Source organism: Chiloscyllium plagiosum, chromosome 5 (assembly GCF_004010195.1).
Source record: "Chiloscyllium plagiosum isolate BGI_BamShark_2017 chromosome 5, ASM401019v2, whole genome shotgun sequence".
In the NCBI taxonomy this organism is placed as follows: Eukaryota; Metazoa; Chordata; class Chondrichthyes; order Orectolobiformes; family Hemiscylliidae; genus Chiloscyllium; species Chiloscyllium plagiosum.
Window position 1 is genome coordinate 88382433 of NC_057714.1, and position 17600 is coordinate 88400032.

The following is a 17600-nucleotide window of genomic DNA, read 5'->3' on the forward strand; positions in this document are numbered from 1 at the left end:
GAGATAGCAGCAGAGATAATGAATGAATTGATTTTGATCTGGGGTTGAGGAATTCTGGAAGAATTCTGACCCTTAATATTTCTTGGTTTCACCTAAACTATGTTCAATTTAATCTTCTGGGCCAAGATATTCTCTTGCTCTTGTTCTTGCACCCCCCTCCATTCATTTTATTATCAGGCTGTGTAATACTGGAATATTTAGGTCTGGACTTTGTTCACGTTGTAGCCAGACTTCTGGAATGGCTATTAGATGAAGCCTCAATTTCTATCTATTCTGTTACTGTATTGACTTTGTTGCCAAAGCTTTGCATATTTAGTGCCTATAGATCTGACATTTTCTTAATTTCCCTAATGTACTTCAGTCACTAATGCCCTATTGAATTTGCTATTTTCTCCATCCTATTCTAAAGCACTCTGCTGCAGAGCCTTGAGATTATCTTGGCTAGGTTTGAATTTACTCTCAATTCTCCCATCACCTCTTTGTAAACATACAATTTGACTTCGAATTTTGCTGTATGTGCATGCCCACGAATTCATATAAAGTGGAGCTTTAAGATGGGTGAAGAAATCTCTAAATAATTGGATTCACTCAAAAAGAATGAAAGCAAATATATGAAAATTTATTTTTCAATTTGTTCACACCTTACAGTGACCTGTCATTGAATGACAAAAGGCATTGAAAAAATCTGGGAGTTGCTGGAATAACTAACTTTTCTGCTAAACGTGCTGCCTTTCAGCCCTCCATGTTGTCAGTATAATCAAACTTTGTTGTGCATAAAATGAAATTCCGGAGCACCTCAATGGCCTTTTGTAGCTTCAGTGTGAGAAAAAGGTGGCACTTCATGGTCATTTTCTTCTGTTTTGTCCATTTCTTGATCCATATCTCAAAAATATTGGAAGTGCTCCAGGTGGCTTCATATATAGTGCCATGGCAGTCATAAAGCACTTTGGTTTCTTGGTCTTTCCTCTCACAACAAGCAGCAGCTTTTGATCCAATCTTGGTCAGTGCAGAGTATTGACGCGTTTCTTGCTTTGCTTTCTGCCATTGCACCTTTCAGATGTTGTTCTTATCCACAAATATTAAGTACTTTGCACCAGTTTGTCAAGGTCAAGGACTGAGACTCCTCCAAAACTAAAGTCTGGATCTCCAGGTCCCGCTTTTTTCTATACCTGATTAGTTATATTATTTTTTCCAATTTAATTGTTGTCATTGTCTAATTTATCTCATTTATTATTAATTCATTAGCGTAATAACAAGCCAACAGCTCACTCCATTAGAGACAAAAGAAAAGCATTCACTCCTGAGGGCTAAAAAAAATAAAAAGGCGGCCTTTTTTTTTTGGTAGTGTCCTTATCTCTGGAACAATAGACCTGGGTTCAAGTCCTACCTACTCCAGTGATGTGTTATAAATCTCTGAACAGGTTGATTAGAAAAATTGGCTACATTTGCACCAGTTTGGGGGGGTAGATATAGGACTGAAGTTAGGGGTAGGTTCTTCACTCAGCGAGTCGTAAGTTCATGGAATGCCCTGCCAGTAGCAGTGGTGGACTCTCCCTCTTTATGGGCATTTAAGCGGGCATTGGATAGGTATATGGAGGATAGTGGGTTAGTATAGGTTAGGTGGGCTTGGATCGGCGCAACATCGAGGGCCAAAGGGCCTGTACTGCGCTGTATTCTTCTATGTTCTATGTTCTATTTAGAGAAAAATAAAAAGCCACACTTGTGTCTTCTGCACTGAAGTAGTCTGTTCATGAAGCAATTTTTTACTAGTTAAATGGAGCAAATAGTTAACTTGAGTTGAGCTAAACACTTTTTTTTTGTTATTGACTAATGCTTAAATTACATGGTTCAGTCGGAGCCTGGTGTTTTCAACCTAAAAGCTATTAAAATGTTGCCCATTTACTTTTCAAATTGACAGCTTTTTTTTTTAAAGTTTCATGTGTCTTTTTAAAATTCAGAACTTGCAGTCATGATTCTGCTAAAAGGTCAACACCTGGGAGGTATTGGCTCGTCACTCCATAGATGCAAAACCATTTTTAAATTTGCTCATGAACTAAACGTTTCACTCACTAGGCCAACATCTATTACCCGCCCATAACCTATTCTTCAGATCAATCTGTTCAGAGATGTTCTTACACACCTCAGGTGGGACTTGAACCCAGGTTCCAGGGTGGGGATACTACCGCTGCATCATAAGAGGGCCTACCTTAATTGCTCAGAGGCAGGTAAGAATCACCTTGCTGCGTGCCTGTATAACTCTTCTATCTTTCAATCTCTCCTCCTTGCTCAAAACCTAGTACGTTTTTCAGTTTAATCAATTCGGATTAATAGTCACAGGTAGATATAAAATGTTAACTCAAATGTGTGGAGAGGGAAACAGTTTTTTTTTTCCTAGCATTTTTCTGCTTTTATTTCTCTTGACTTTTGTTGCCCTGCATTGGTAGGTTTTTAGGTTTGAATTGGTTCCAGTAGTGACTTCTGTTGCCTTATGATTTTATAAAATCATAAACATGGAAACAGACCCTTTGGTTCAAGTAGTCTTTGCCAACTACATTCCCAAACTAAACTAGTCTCACTTACCTGCATTTGGCAAATATCTCTCCAAGCCTTTCCTATTCACATATTTATCCAAATATCTTTTAAATGTTCTAACTGTATCTGCATCTAACGCTTCCTCTGGCAGTTCATTCCACACACGAACCACTCTATTGCTTAAAAAAGAAAGCCCTCATGTCCTTTTTGAATCTTTCTCCTCTTGCCTTAAAAGTAGGCCCCCACCCCAGGAAAAAACCCTTGCTATTCACCTTATCCATGTCCCTCATGATTTTATAAATCTCTATGAAGTCACCCTTCAACCTCCTATGCTCCAGTGCCTATTTTTATAATTCATCCTACATTCCTGGCAACATCCTAGTAAATATTTTTTTTGGACCCTCTTCAATTTAATAATATCATTCCTATAGCAGGGCGACCAGAACTGCACACAGTACTCCTGAAGAGGCCTCACCAACATCCTGTACAACCTCAACATGACGTCTCAACTCCTATGCTCAAAGGTCTGAGCATTGAAGGCAAGCTTGCTAAACACCTTCTTAACCACCCTATCTGCGATGCAAAATGAACAGCAAATGTTTGAGGTTGGGGGCAAATCCATCATCACTTGAGATTTATTCTTAATGCACACACCTTATATGGGACTGTCTCATGAAATGCAAAGGCGCACTGAAAGGCTGCTTAATAGTTTTCTCCTTTTCCCTTTGCTGCCCATTCCACTAAAGATGGGATTTAAGATTTTTGCTGCCAAACTGTATAATGCTACAAAGCTATAATTGATACAGTAGGTTTACAACTCTTGGATTTATTTTGTGAGCAAAGGTTGCAGGAATTATAGGACTTAATTCCAAAGTAATGCATAGGTTTATTACATATTTGAAACAAATGTGACTGTTTCTGTTCGAAGCGCATTTTAAATTGAAAAGTTGTCAATTTAGGGCCAAAGAACTGCATCTTGAAACCTAAAACTGTTTTACTTCGAAGTATGTTTCAACAATTAAGCTATAAACTGGTCTCTCATTTATTAGTTATAGATAAATTCATGATCTTGGTTTGGCCTGATGCAATATGGCATATCTCACCTGGAAAACAGAAATGCAGCTGCGAAGTGTAATAGTAGTAACTTAAAATGACCATAATGAACAGATGAAAATATTAATGTCTGTTACTTGATCATTACACACAATCAAATTACAACTCAATATTGACAAATAGACATAATCGTACAAAACAGGGTGTTATTTTTCAAATTTAAAAGGCAGTGATTTAAATCATTTGAATTTAATTGACTTTAATGATCATCCACATCTATATTGTGCTATGGGATTTGGACTTTCCTATGTATGCGTGCTGTCTCCGCATTTTTAACTTGGTAGGGATTGGATCTAATCCCCAACCCTTTTCCAGCAATCCCCAAGGTACTGTTAGTAATGTGACCAAATTGAACCCTCCTTGTCAACTAGTCAGCCATCTTATTCCTTATATTCCATTCTTAACTTCATTTTAAATGAAAGATGCAAAATATTTAATCCTGAAATGAGCTGATACATGGATCTTTTGAAATAACATTGGTTTGTAAACTGGTTGACAGCTCATTTGAAATGTATTTCAAATAAAATGGAGTCCAACTTCACTGATCCATTTTCAGATGAAATGCCAAATAGAAAAATCAAGACGTACCGAAGTAATATTTTCAGTTATATTTTTACAGAAGTTACATTGCAGTAATCAGGCTGTTCAGTTGAAATCAATGGCTTGATTTTTTTTTTGTTTCTAGCAAGTTTTGGTTATTTCTAATGTGTTCATTTTGAATAGGTAAGCGACCTCATCAATGTGGGATTTGTAAGAAAGCATTCAAACATAAACATCATTTGATCGAACACACACGACTGCACTCTGGAGAGAAACCATATCAGTGTGATAAATGTGGCAAACGTTTCTCGCATTCCGGCTCCTACTCTCAGCACATGAACCACCGTTACTCATACTGTAAGCGAGAAGCTGAAGAACGGGAAGGAGCAGAGCAAGAGGAGATTGGGCCTGATTCACTGAACAACAGTGAGTATACAGACAACAGGACCTCTCCGTCCCACGTGGACTCAGATGACAAGGACAGCACTGCAAGGGAAGATGAAAGTGAAAAGGAGGAGGAAGAAAAAGAAAGTGATGAAATGCAGGATAATTGTGCAAAGGAATTGAGAGAAGAATCAGAGGAGGAGGAGGAGGAAGTAGAAGCAGAAGGAGAAGCAAATGGGACAGATGTAATGAGTGATGTGGAACAGGAAAATACAGTAAATAGTCTGAAGGCTTTGGAAGTTAATACAGCAGAAAAAATGTAATGAATACTTGATCAGGAATTTAAATTGGAGAAGAAATATTCTGCACCTAATATTGTACCATGTAAAACAAAAATTCCAGAAACACTCAATTACTGTGTTTTCACTACTGTGTAGAAACCCTGGTGTGCCTGAACCTCAACAATTAACAATTTACCATATGAACTGTCAAGATATTAGGAATGATATTTGTATTAAAATGCAAAAAAAATTGCAAGTGATAAATTGCATAAACTGTCTTGATTCAAAAGGCAAACCAACAGGTTTTAAAAGAATTTGCTACCAGTCATCCTGTATTATCTGTTTACCTGTATTGCTCTTCATTTTGCTGTTCATGTATCCCATTAACTTCAACACTGTACAGCTGGGAGAGATTTCTATGAAAATTTCTATTGCAAATGCAAGTATTAATTGTAGACTTGTAGTACTACAGCTCTCTACTCCATTGCTGAACCTTAGTGTTTCATTGGTTTGAAAGGATGTGAAAATTTCTGCACTACAGAATTCCCTTTATACTTGTAACTAACATACTCCTAAGTATTATTGTCTACCTTTATCAGTATCGCACTAGAGGTTAGTTATTGATAACATTAGTTGACCTTATTTTAGAGTATAAATTCATTTGAAACATAATGTTAGCCTTAAAGCAGCTACTAGAAAATAAAACTGAGAAGGATGTGGTAAGACTTGTAGTTAGATGTATAGCAGTTTGTTACCAAGTCTTCAAAGTAAGAACTAACAGTATTAGTGTTGGAGAGAACAAGAGTCAGTGTTTTGAGTGACAGTGTTAATTAGGTAAATGAGGATTATGGTATGGAGCTTTGTATCCCCCTGGCCTTATGCAAGACCTGTGTGCTGCAAGTGCCATTTTACAAAACAGTATTATGGAAATGTGGCTGTAACCAGCCCTTAGCTTTGGTGCAAGTTATTAACAGTGTTAGCTGATTTTTATTTCAGTATTATTTTAATTCAAATTATGACAACTTAGTTTCCTATGTTTGTGCAAATTTTGTACTGTATGTCCTTGAACCTGGCAGTATTAATACCCTACTTACTGACACGTGTAACTTTTAGTTTTAGAAAACTTTTATATTTATGTGTCTTATTTTTATATTTCTTTATTATTTATTACACAATGTAGTGTATAATACTGTAGTTTGTATTAATACAATAATATATTTTAGTAAGAAAAAATGATTTGGAAGGTTGATAAGAATTCAAAGCAGAAATACAATTGGTTCTCTTGCAATGAGATTTTGTTTAAGTGTTATGTAACAATACTACTTGCCTTGGACTGTAGAATTAGAGTATCAAATGGGAATGTATAAATTTTACATTCAGAATTCTGTTATTTGCCCTGCCTCACTTTTAGAACGTTGGGCTACTGAATTTCAAATATAATGTACAGCATGGTATTTTTGCAGTTTTTGTAAATTACTGTGTAACCATGAAACTGTATTACTATCCTCAATGAGCCAAATTACGAAGTCATGCGCAGTGTTGGGAACATTTTTTGCTTTGTGCCAGTTTGTTTTAGTCTACATCTGATACAAACCAGAAGTTTTTTTTTAATTGCCTAGTTACATAGTCATTTTCTAGTTTTATACCAAACTCCCCATCTCACAATAAAATGCATCAGCAAACTGTTTGAAGATGTGACTTCACTGCTGTGTTAATTCTGTTCCAGAAATATGATAGACATCGTATTATGTATATTATTCAAGATTTTGGCTAATTTGTGACTTTTTAAATCATGGGCTTGTGATTAGATTCTTGTACAAAGATACCCCCAAATACATGTCATTTTTTTTTCAGATTACTGAATAATTTGCATCTTTCATGAAATCATCTTGCTGTTCATTAGAATGACCATATGTTAACAATATCTTAATCAGTAAAAGTTAATGGTGACTGTGCCTATTTACCTGTTCATGGATTTTCAAGCAAATCAGTTGTTTACCAATGTTCACTGATATGGATAGAATCCTTATTATATCCTTTTTCTTAAGGTATAACAACTATGGTCAACAGGGTAAGTCATCTGCTTGCTTATCCATGCTACTACCATTTCTGATCTGGCCACTTGAATGTATATGGCGTTCGAGAAATAGTATCAACTGGCAGTATTATTTGTGATAAATATGCGATTGGGAATTCAGATTCATCTAATCTTCCCTAATGTTTGGTAACTATTATTTGTACATTTTTAGGCATTAATTAACATTTCTTTTCATAAATGGGGCTAATTGCCCCAGGTGTCAATAGTGAATCCATGTTTTATTCTTACTGACCATACATATTTTGTGCTTGGCAAAAGAAGTGCAATCTCAATGTTTGCAGACGATGTAGGGATTTGAATTGAATTGAACCAGCTTTATTGCCACACATTCTCAAATGAATACAGTGAAAAGTTTATATCATCACTTACAACGCCATCTCAGGTTCAAATGTGCCTTGGTACAATCCCTTGTTACAGAATAGAAAAATGAAGTTAAAAAATTACATTACAGCTGTACTCAGTATGACCATAAGTCAGAAAAAACAAGTAGTAAAGTTAAAAAGGCATTCATCACAGTCTCTCTCCAAAGGCGCTCTGCAACAGACCAATGCAGGGGCCTTCATGTGGTCTGACCGCTGTCTGCACCACCCTCCGATTTGAAAAATGAAGAGGAAAGCTACAAAAGATGAAGATGCCCAAGAGAGGTTAATGAACAGATAGACAAGTAGAAAATAAAAGTGTGTGGCAGCAAGGAAATGTAGCAAAACTGGAGTCAGTGGGAATTGGTGGATATCTCTCTCGGTTCAAGTCACAACAGCACAAAGGAAGATGATTGTGGTAGTTGGTCAATTAGCTAAGCTGCAGGATATCTCTGCAAAAGTTCCTCAAGATAGTCGTAGGCCCAAACCATCTTCAGCTGCATTATCACTGACCTTCCCTCCATCATAACGTCAGATTGGGAATGTTTGCAGATAATTGTACAATGTTCAGCACCATATGGAACTCAGATAATGAAACAGTGGCCCCAAATGCTAGAAGACCTGATCAATATCCAGGTTTGGGCTGACAAATTACATTCACGCCACGCAAGTGCCAGATAATGGCCATCTCCATCAAGGGAGAATCTAACCATTGCCGTTTGGCATTCAGTAGCAATGCCATCACTGAATTCCCCCATTATCAAATCCTGGTGAATATTATTGACCAACAATTGACCAATCCTACTGTATAAGTCCTGTGGGTTCAAGAGTGGGTCAGAGATCAGGAGTGCTGCAGTATCTAACTCTCTATGTCTTTCCCCAAAGCCTGTCCGCCATCTACAAAATCTGAGTCGGGACTGAGATGATTTACTCTTCACTTGCTGGGATGAATGCAGCTCCAATAACACATGAAGCTTGACAACATTTGGAAGGGAAAAAGCAACCCACTTGATTGGCACCACATCCACTCAATACTGATGTAGTAGTGTGCACCATCTATAAGTTGGTCATAGAGTCTCTACAATGCTGAAGGCCTTTTGGATGGTTGTTGCAGACTTGATGTGCCAATGAGCACCCTACACCCCCAGACCCATCCTAGCCATGTAACCCCATGTTTACCGTGGCTAACCACCTAGCCTACACAACCCTGGACACAGTGGGGAAATTTAGCGTGGCCCGTTCACCTAAGCTGCACATCTTTGGACTGTGGGAGGACACCAGGAGAAAACCCAGGCAAACACAGGAGAATGTGCAAACTTCGCATAGTCGGTCACCCAAAGCTAGAATCGAACCTAGGTCCCCAATATTGTCAGGCAGCAGTGCTAACTGCCATTGCACTACAGAAATTCCATAAGGCTCCTTAAGATCATCCAAACCTACAACTATTAGTATTACAAATGTCCAGAGCAGCAAATATATGCGAACACCAACACCTGCAAGTTCTCTGAGCCACTCACCATCCTGATAAAGGTCGATCACTATACTGATTCAGTGTTGCTCAGTTAAAAACCTAGCGCTCTTTCCCTAGCAGCATTGTGGATGTACCTGTAGTATATGGATTCCAGCAGTTCAAGAAGGCTACTCTCAATCCTCTTCTCAATGGCAACTAGGGATGGGCAGTAAATGATTGCTCAACCAGTGACAGCTATATTGCATGAATGAATTTAAAAATAAAGTTGAAATGGACAAGTGTGTAAGGCAATATTTTCAAAGGAAAAGCCAGGAATCAATGTTTATCTCAAGTGAAGGGTTTGAATGTTAAAGAAACAAAAAGATCCATGCAGATCTAGTGTCTAGCTACCAATTATTTTAGCTGGTGGTGGAGAGTAGTAGTTAATACTCTTGTATAGATTGACGTGCTTTTAATATGCCAGCCATTCAATTGAAGTTAGGAACCAAATCTTGCAACATGATTTTCTCGGCAAGGTATATTTAGAACACATACAAATGGTGGTGCTTATTAGTCAGAATGGCTGGAATTCTAATGGGACCTCAGCTTATTTTTGTTGGGAGACAGTTTAAAAGTTTACCAAAGTAATAGTGTCTTGTCTTATAAACAGGCTAAGCTTATATCATCTGGAATTTAGGAAAGTGAGAGATGATTTGATTGAAGCACCTCAAATCCTGAGGGATCTTGACAGGGTAGATGTGGAGAGGATGTTTTCTCTTATGAAAGATTCTAGAATAGGGATGTGGGGGTGTCTCTGACGTGGTGGAAGCAGGCTTTTGAATATTTAAGGCAAAGGTGAATAGATTCTCCTTAATCAAATGGCTGAAAGATTTTCAGGATAGGCAGGAGTATGGGTTTGATCAGGCATGATCTTATTGAGTGATGGAGAAGGTTGAAGGGGCTGAATGGCCTGTACTTTTATAATTGTTCATCCAGGATTGGAGCATTGATGTATTTGGTTACTGTTGACCTGTGAACCAAACATGTCCCTTAAAATTAAGTTAGGTTGGAATATTAAAAGAAGGGCAATTTAATTAGCTTTTTAAATGTCAAGTTCTAATCTTTGATTTTGGAATCTCTCACAAAAATGTAGCATGTATCTGAGACAATTATGTTTTCCAAGCCATAAGGCTCACCAGGAATGGGACAGGTGAGTATGCCCAGTTAACTTCTGGGATCAACAGCTTTATAAATATACTTTTAAGCAAGGTAACTTCCATACTTGCATTGTCTATGAGCAAAAGTATGCCCTTTGAGACAATAATACGTTAAAGGTTTTCCTGACATTATGAATTCTTCCCCCCCCAAAATGTGGTACTGCCGCCCAGGCTGTTTTCATGGTGGGATGGGCTGGAGTTGAGACTGCCATCACCCAAATCAGACACAGAGCTCAGTGAATGTTGTCATGGAGAGATTAGAAAACCTGCTTCCTTTCACCTGGGTATCAGTCTAGTTCAATACTTGAGTGTTGGGCCCCTTAACCTTCATCTTGTGAACTCCCAATTCCCAACTCCAATCCTGCCCACTCTATTCTTTCTCACCCTATATTCACTCTGGACAGACTCTAGAGCCGTGTGATTGAGGAGTCATTGTCATCGAGTAATAGAAATCTATAACACACAGACTCTTCAGCCAATTGTATCTGTATCAGTTAAAACAAATCACCTAACTATTTAAATTTTAATTTTATTTCATCCTCTGTAAACCTCCTGCCCCTTTTACCTTAAATCCAGCCCGACCCGCCCCCAGTCATTGATTCTTCCATCAAGGGGAAATGATTCTTCTTCTTTACCCTGTTTATACATCTCAATCTCTTAGAAGTTCATAAAACTCCATTAGTAGAGTATAGAACTCAGCAAAACATTCATAAGCTTTTATTACACAACTGTGTGCACAACTCTAATGATAACATTATTGCCTTTGATGTAATAGAACAGATAATGATCTGATGTGAAAACAAAGTGCTGGAGAAACACAGCTGGTCTGGCAGCATCTGGAGAGAGCAAAACAGTTAAAGTTTCAAAATCAGCTATTCTTCAGAACCTTCTGTTTACCTCTCCACAAATAGTGCCCTACTTGTTGATTTTTCTCTAGCATTTTCTGCTTTTATTTTGGATTTCTAGCATCAGTATTTTGCTTTGAGTTGACTATCTGTTGAACTATTTGAAAGGATGAACAGATGACTGACCTGTTAAAGCATTCCGCCTTCTGCTTCAGCAAAGGTTGATCTGGCAGTCCAAGCAAAGATCAAAGCAGAAGGTCCAATTAACATAAAATCTGAATCTCAGTACTGTTTGATGAAGAGTATTTTATCCATTGGATAACATACTGCTAATACACGTGAACTTTTTCATAATGCTGGTCAATGTAATACCTTTTGAAAATGCAAGGTTCTGTCACCAATCACTACCTGAACAAAAGATAAATTCAGTGTCTACTACTGACTTGAAGTTTTCAACCATTTTTAACCCTATCTGTCAAAAGGTTCTCAATACCAGAGCCTAGTCCTAGGTTTTGAAGAGATAGATTTAATTCAAATTGACCACAAATCTCCTTCCTATTGTTAACTTTAACAGGTGAAAAGAATTTGGCTAGTACCAGTCCAATTCCTTGTGGTTTTGGTCCAAAAGGTTGTACTGAATATTATATTGTCAGTGTCACAGTTTGAAGAATAGTAGGCACATGTTTTGAATGATCTTTTTCTCTTTTCAAGATAACAAGCACATTGCTTCTAGATTTGACAATAACTCCCTAATGTTGGGTTCTTTATTGAAGTACTCACCAAGTCCTCACATAATTCCTCCATGTGGAATTAACCAACTTCCCCACAGTTATCAACACAAATAATTCATCTGAATCTCATTTCTGCTCTTGTGTTGCACAGCATATTGGGTACAAATACACAATAACTCCAAAGCCTCTTTCTGCTCTTTATTTCTTCTAACTCTTTCCTCAACAGAGCTCTCAAAAGTGAACCACTATGTTTTCACATTAGTGACATTGCTCGAAAATCAGAAATATTCCATTCTGCTTGCTCAGTGCCACACATGGTGAATACAATACCTAACTCAAGAGTACAGACTGCATAGTTTATGCTGATCTCAGCCAGGTGGCAGTAGAAGACATTACAATTGGACTCTGAACATGAAGATAGGGAAATGAAAAGAAAATTAACCAGGTTTCCTGTTGCTGGTCGGTGATCCTGTTGGAGGTTTTGTCTGAGAACATTGAATAAAATAAAATCCAAAAATAGCTTTGTGTTCTTGATGACTTATTTTAACACACTCATCATCTGATGGTATTTAAAAGAACACAGCCCTGGGTGACCTCTTCATTTAATATTTTGCATATGTGATGGCATGCCAATGATTCACATCCTTTGTGTTGGTAAACTATTCATGGGGGAGAAAGGGTTATACATTTTTAGTGAAAATGGTACTACATGAATCAAATATGATCTGCATTTTGCCGTAAGTGCACTTATTTTCAATGTGGTGCCATTGAACTAAGAAGATTTACATTGCAACAAATCAAAACTAGGTTTCTTGTACTGCTTTGCTGGATAACCCAAAATAATTTTCCGTTTGTGTCTCACCATAGTTTATTAGCTTCAAATGTTTGTCCCATTTTCTTGTTTAAGGATACAGAAGTCTTTTGTTTTCTCCAATCACTATGCCAAAGGGATCATTTTAAGTGGATAGCTCCCAGTCAGATATAGCCCAGCAATGTCAACAGTATTCTTCTATCATGCTAATAAAGCTCTTCATTATTTTAACAGCTTAATTCAATCTCTTCTAGTCTACTTCACTCTGACTGAAATGCGGTTCACCAAGGGTTGAGACTCCTTGCCACAGAGACCATGTGTATTTAAGGCTGAAATTGATTCTTGATGAGTAGGGGAATCCAGGGAATAGGCAGGAAAGCAAACGTTTGGACTATTGGATCAACCATGATTCTGTTGAGTGGGAGAGTAGGCTCAAGGGACCAAATGCCAACTCCTGTTCCTGTTTCTTATCGTCTAATGGTGGGGATCTCCTCTCTCCTCAGATCTGTAGTTTCTGCATCTAGTTTCTTCATGTTCGTTTCTCTCTGTAAAACTGTGTGGCTTGAATCTTTTTTTATATATTAAGGGGCACTCATTTGCCCGAAGAATTTGAGGGTTATGAGTATTGGAACTCCCTGGAAGGTGGAGGAGGCAGGTTTGTTGAATGTTTCCAAGTCTGTCTTAAAAATATTCTTGTTGGGCAGGGCTATTGGGTGTAGATGGGAATGTGGAGTTTGAAACACAAATAGATCAACAATTATGGTATCTTATTGAATGGTGTAGCAGGTTTAAGGGATTGAATAATCTCCTGTTTCTGAGTCATATGTTTGTATGACTCCAGCTCTGGGTTAGCTATTTTGCATAAATTTACCTTTATTTGCCTTTATATTCTAGACTCAAATTTATAAAACTCCAAATTCTATTAGCCTTAATATCCCTGTACTTTCAGGGCATTAAGCTTGAACTTCTAGATCTCTGTTCTGTATTGTCAATTACTTTTCTTTATGAAATGTATACACCACTTCTTGTTTAATTTCACACCCACCACATTTGTACAGGCATTTCTGTGCCAACTATACAGTGGCTATTAAAATCAATGCAATGAAATGATTTCAGAGGCTGTTTTAAGTCTCCATTTTCTGACTGCTGGGAAACTGATGAATTGAAACATGTGGAACCTGTTGTCTTTTCTTAATATGTAATTGTTAACAATGTGAACTGGTAGATACTGCAGGCAGCTTCAATCTACTGTTCACACTGTTAACAACCACAGGAGGCAGTTAGAAATTGGAAACTTCAATGCTCCTATAGTTGTTCCTGGTGCAAACAGCTGATTGAAACTGCCTGAAGGTACAGCTTTTCTATTGATAAGTATAGGATGTGTATATCTGAACTGTGCAAAATAAATCCACAAAATTCTTGACACTTTTTAAGCATTCTGTTTGTAATTGGGGCCTATGGTATTAATAATTGGCATAAGAAGCCTGATTTAGGTAGCTGTTTTTGAAATAGTGCAAGCTGTGTAAGTGGTTGGGATTGTATTTATCTTTCCATCTATATGCCCAATTCCCACAAACTTGCCTTCTGATGTTTCAACACCCCTTATTAATTATCTATAGCACAAAATTAACAGGTATGCTAAGTATTGATACTTCGTTCTCTACTCATATCTCTGAATGATTTATATATTTTCAGTACAAAAGTAGATCCAGAGTTCACTGCTTCCAAGCCCTCAGAATAACAGAATTGTTATGGCTCAGGAGATGATTCAGCCCATCGTGTCTTCACCATTTCTATTACCTAGTTCCAATCTCCTGCTTTCATTTTTATACAAATCATCAAATGTCCTCTTGAATTCCTCAATTGAACCTGCCTCCATCACATTTCTAGGCACTGCGTTCAGTACTCTAACTGCTGTATGAAAAAGTTTTTTTCCTCACATCACCCTTGTTTTGTTTGTACATCACTTTAAATCTATGCCCTCGCATACTTTTTTTCTTTTATGGTAGGAATAGTTTCTCCCAACCTATGCTATCCAGCCCACTCATAACTTTGAATATCTGTATCCAATATCCTGTCAGCTTTCTCTTCAAGGAGAACAGTCTCAATTTCTTCAATCTAGCCTCATAATTGAAGCTTGTCATTCCTGGAACCATTCTTGTTAATCATTTCTATAATGTTCTAGTACCTTCACACCTTTGATTAGAATATGGCACTCACAACTGCACAATACGCCAGCTGAGTTGTAACTAGTGTCTTGTACAAGTTCCAACATCATCTCCTTTCTCTGTACTCTATGCCCTTATTAACGAAGCCAGGAATACTAGATGTTTGAATAACTGCTCTCTCCACTTGTCCAATGCTTCAAACAAGTTTTAAATTGAGACTGGAACAGGAGTTGGGTAACTTCAGACTGAGCAGAGCCACCTTGGTTTAAATGACCCCATGAGACCCAATTTTCACTACGGGGTGGAAGGAACATTGTTAAGTCATTGAGAGAAAGTGAGGGCTGCAGATGCTGGAGATCAGAGCTGAAAATGTGTTGCTGGAAAAGCGCAGCAGGTCAGGCAGCATCCAAGGAACAGGAGAGTCGACGTTTCGGGCATAAGCCCTTGAAGAAGGGCTTATCCCCGAAACATCGACTCTCCTGTTCCTTGGATGCTACCTGACCTGCTGCGCTTTTTCAGCAACACATTTTCAACATTAAGTCAGCCTCATTAACCTAGAAGCAGATCCTAGACAGCCACAAAGGTGACGAAGTACTAAGGTTGGCTGATTAGAAGACTGTCCTTGGCCCCTTCACACCAACTTCATAGCTATTCACCAGCTTTTTAAACACTCTTCAGATGGTTAAAAATAAAAGAAAATGTCATTTAGACCCTGTATCAAAGACATAAGCTTTTAGTAGCCTCTTTAAACTAAACACAACATCCTACTGAAATATATGTAGCTGTTGAAACTCAAGCAGTCATTGTAATAAAATAGCATTGGGGAAATGTTATTAAAGGGCTCTATTGTTGATGCATAGAAGTGTAGCAATGATTCAGAAAAGGGCCATATGGCCCATTTTGTCCATGCTGACCCAAAGACATCCAGATGCATTTTCTAACTCTATGCTGTTCCTATCTTTCATGTGAATGAAGAGCTGCTATTTCCCACTTCTCAAATCACAATCTGTCTCTGTCATTTTCCTGCTCTTTGTGTCTCTATCACTCTTGTGTGTCTTTCACTCTTTGGGTCTCAACTGCTCATTCTGTATTTCACTCACTCTTTTTGTGTGTCACTGTGATAGACACTCATGCAGCACTGTCCAGCTCTGATATCAGTAGAATGGGCCCCTCATTCCCACTTTTTCCACCTCTTTTCTCCCCCCCCCCCCCCCCCCCCCCAAACCTCCCACCTAGGACTCCTTAAGCTTTCACCATTATTAATGGATTTCTTTATAATATACACAAATTGAGCCTGTCACTCTGGTTGAAAAATATTTTCTTTACATCTCCTCCTAAACCTTCTGCCCCTTACATTAAATCTATGCCTCCTGGTCATTGATCTCTCCGCAAAGAGGAAATGTACTTTCCTGTCTATGCTATCTGTATCCCTCAGTTTTAGACATTTCAATCATGTCTCCCTTCATTCTCCTTTGCTCCAAGGAAATCAACCTCTGTCTATCCAATCTCTATTCGTAATGGAAACACTCAAGCCCAGAGAGCATAAATATCATCTGCAAATATCAGTGCAAACAACATTTCCTTTTTAGAATGTGGATTCTAGAACTGCACACAATACTCTAGCTGTGGGCCAGAGAGGAATTGAAAGTTATTGCCAGCACCCCTGCTGTTTCTTCCCTTGCCTCATTCAAAAACCTGGGATACATCTCATTCGGTGCTGGAATTTAACTACTACTTAGCTTGCTGGACCACTCCGAACCTCCTTTCTGTCTATACTAATTTCTTTGTGTATCACAGTCCTCCAGATTTTTTTATACCCATATTGACTCTCTCTCTTGCTAACATTGACACAAAGTATTTATTTAGCACACTACCTACTTCCTCTGGCTTCATCCACAAATTACCCCTCTGATCCTTAATGGGCCCTATTCAATCCCTAGTTATCCTGTTCCTCGCTAATGTAGTTGTAAATGTTTTTCTCTTTTCCTGCCATTATCCTTACATGCCCCCCTTTCTTGCTCTCCTAATTTCCTTTTGAAGTTCCTCTTTACGCCTCTAGAGCTTCTGCTAATTTGAGTCCTCAGTATTTGCCAAAGCCTGCCTTTTTCTCTTTATCCAAACTTGTACATTCCTCTCACCAGGTTTACTGGATTTGTGGTTTGATGCTTTGTTTTTATGGGAACATGTTGGCCCTGTACTCTCCGTATGTCCTCTTTGAATGTGTTCCACTGCTGTGACAAAGATTTACCTGAGAATATCATCTTCTGGTGCACTCTGGCAAAACCATACCTGATCTTATTAAAATCGGTCTTCTCCTAGTTTAGAACTTTGGTTTCAGGCCGATCCTTGTCCTTTTTCATAATCATCAAGGTGACTGTGTTACGGTTGCTGTCTGCAAAATGCTCCCCCGCTGATACATCAACCATTTGCTTTAATTATTTAAAATTAAGTCCAGGACCACTCCCTCTTTTGTAGGTACTTCTAGGTACTGTCTTAAAAATCTCTCATGAATACATTTTTTAAAATTGTGCTGCATCCAAGCCTTTTCTACATTACCTACCCAAGTTAATGCTGAGCATTTGAAATACCCCACTATCACTACCCAATTACTTCTACACTTCTTGTGAGATATCTTACTAAATGCCTTGTGATTATGTACATTACATTTATTGCATGTCTTCATTCAGTCAATTTGACCAAACAAACTGACTATGTCAAATAACTTTGTTACAAATTTTTGCAGGCTTTTCTTCATTAACCCATTCCAAATGCTTCTAAACTGATCTTCGAGTCAGAGATGTACAGCATGGAAACAGACCCTTCGGTCCAACCCGTCCATGCCGACTAGATATCCCAAACCAATCTAGTTCCACATGCCAGCACCTGGCCCATATCCCTCCAAACCCTCCCTATTCATATACCCATCCCAATGCCTCTTAAATGTTGCAATTGTACCAGCCTCCACCACTTCCTCTGGCAGCTTATTCCATACATGTACCACCCTCTGTGTGAAAAAGTTGCCCCTTAGGTCTCTTGCATATCTTTCCCCTCTCACCCTAAACTTATGCCCT

General features: G+C 38.2%; 1 protein-coding gene across 1 annotated transcript in view; it reads left to right on the forward strand.

Annotated features, from left to right (window-relative positions):
• Positions 1-6541, forward strand: part of zeb1b (zinc finger E-box binding homeobox 1b) — a gene marked incomplete at its 5' end in the record, with an annotated part of 84153 nt that extends 77612 nt beyond the window's left edge. The window contains one exon of the mRNA XM_043691046.1: positions 4369-6541. Coding sequence (XP_043546981.1) covers positions 4369-4892 — 524 coding nt within the window. The remainder of the gene's footprint in view (positions 1-4368) is intronic.
• Between the last annotated feature and the right edge of the window lie 11059 nt (positions 6542-17600).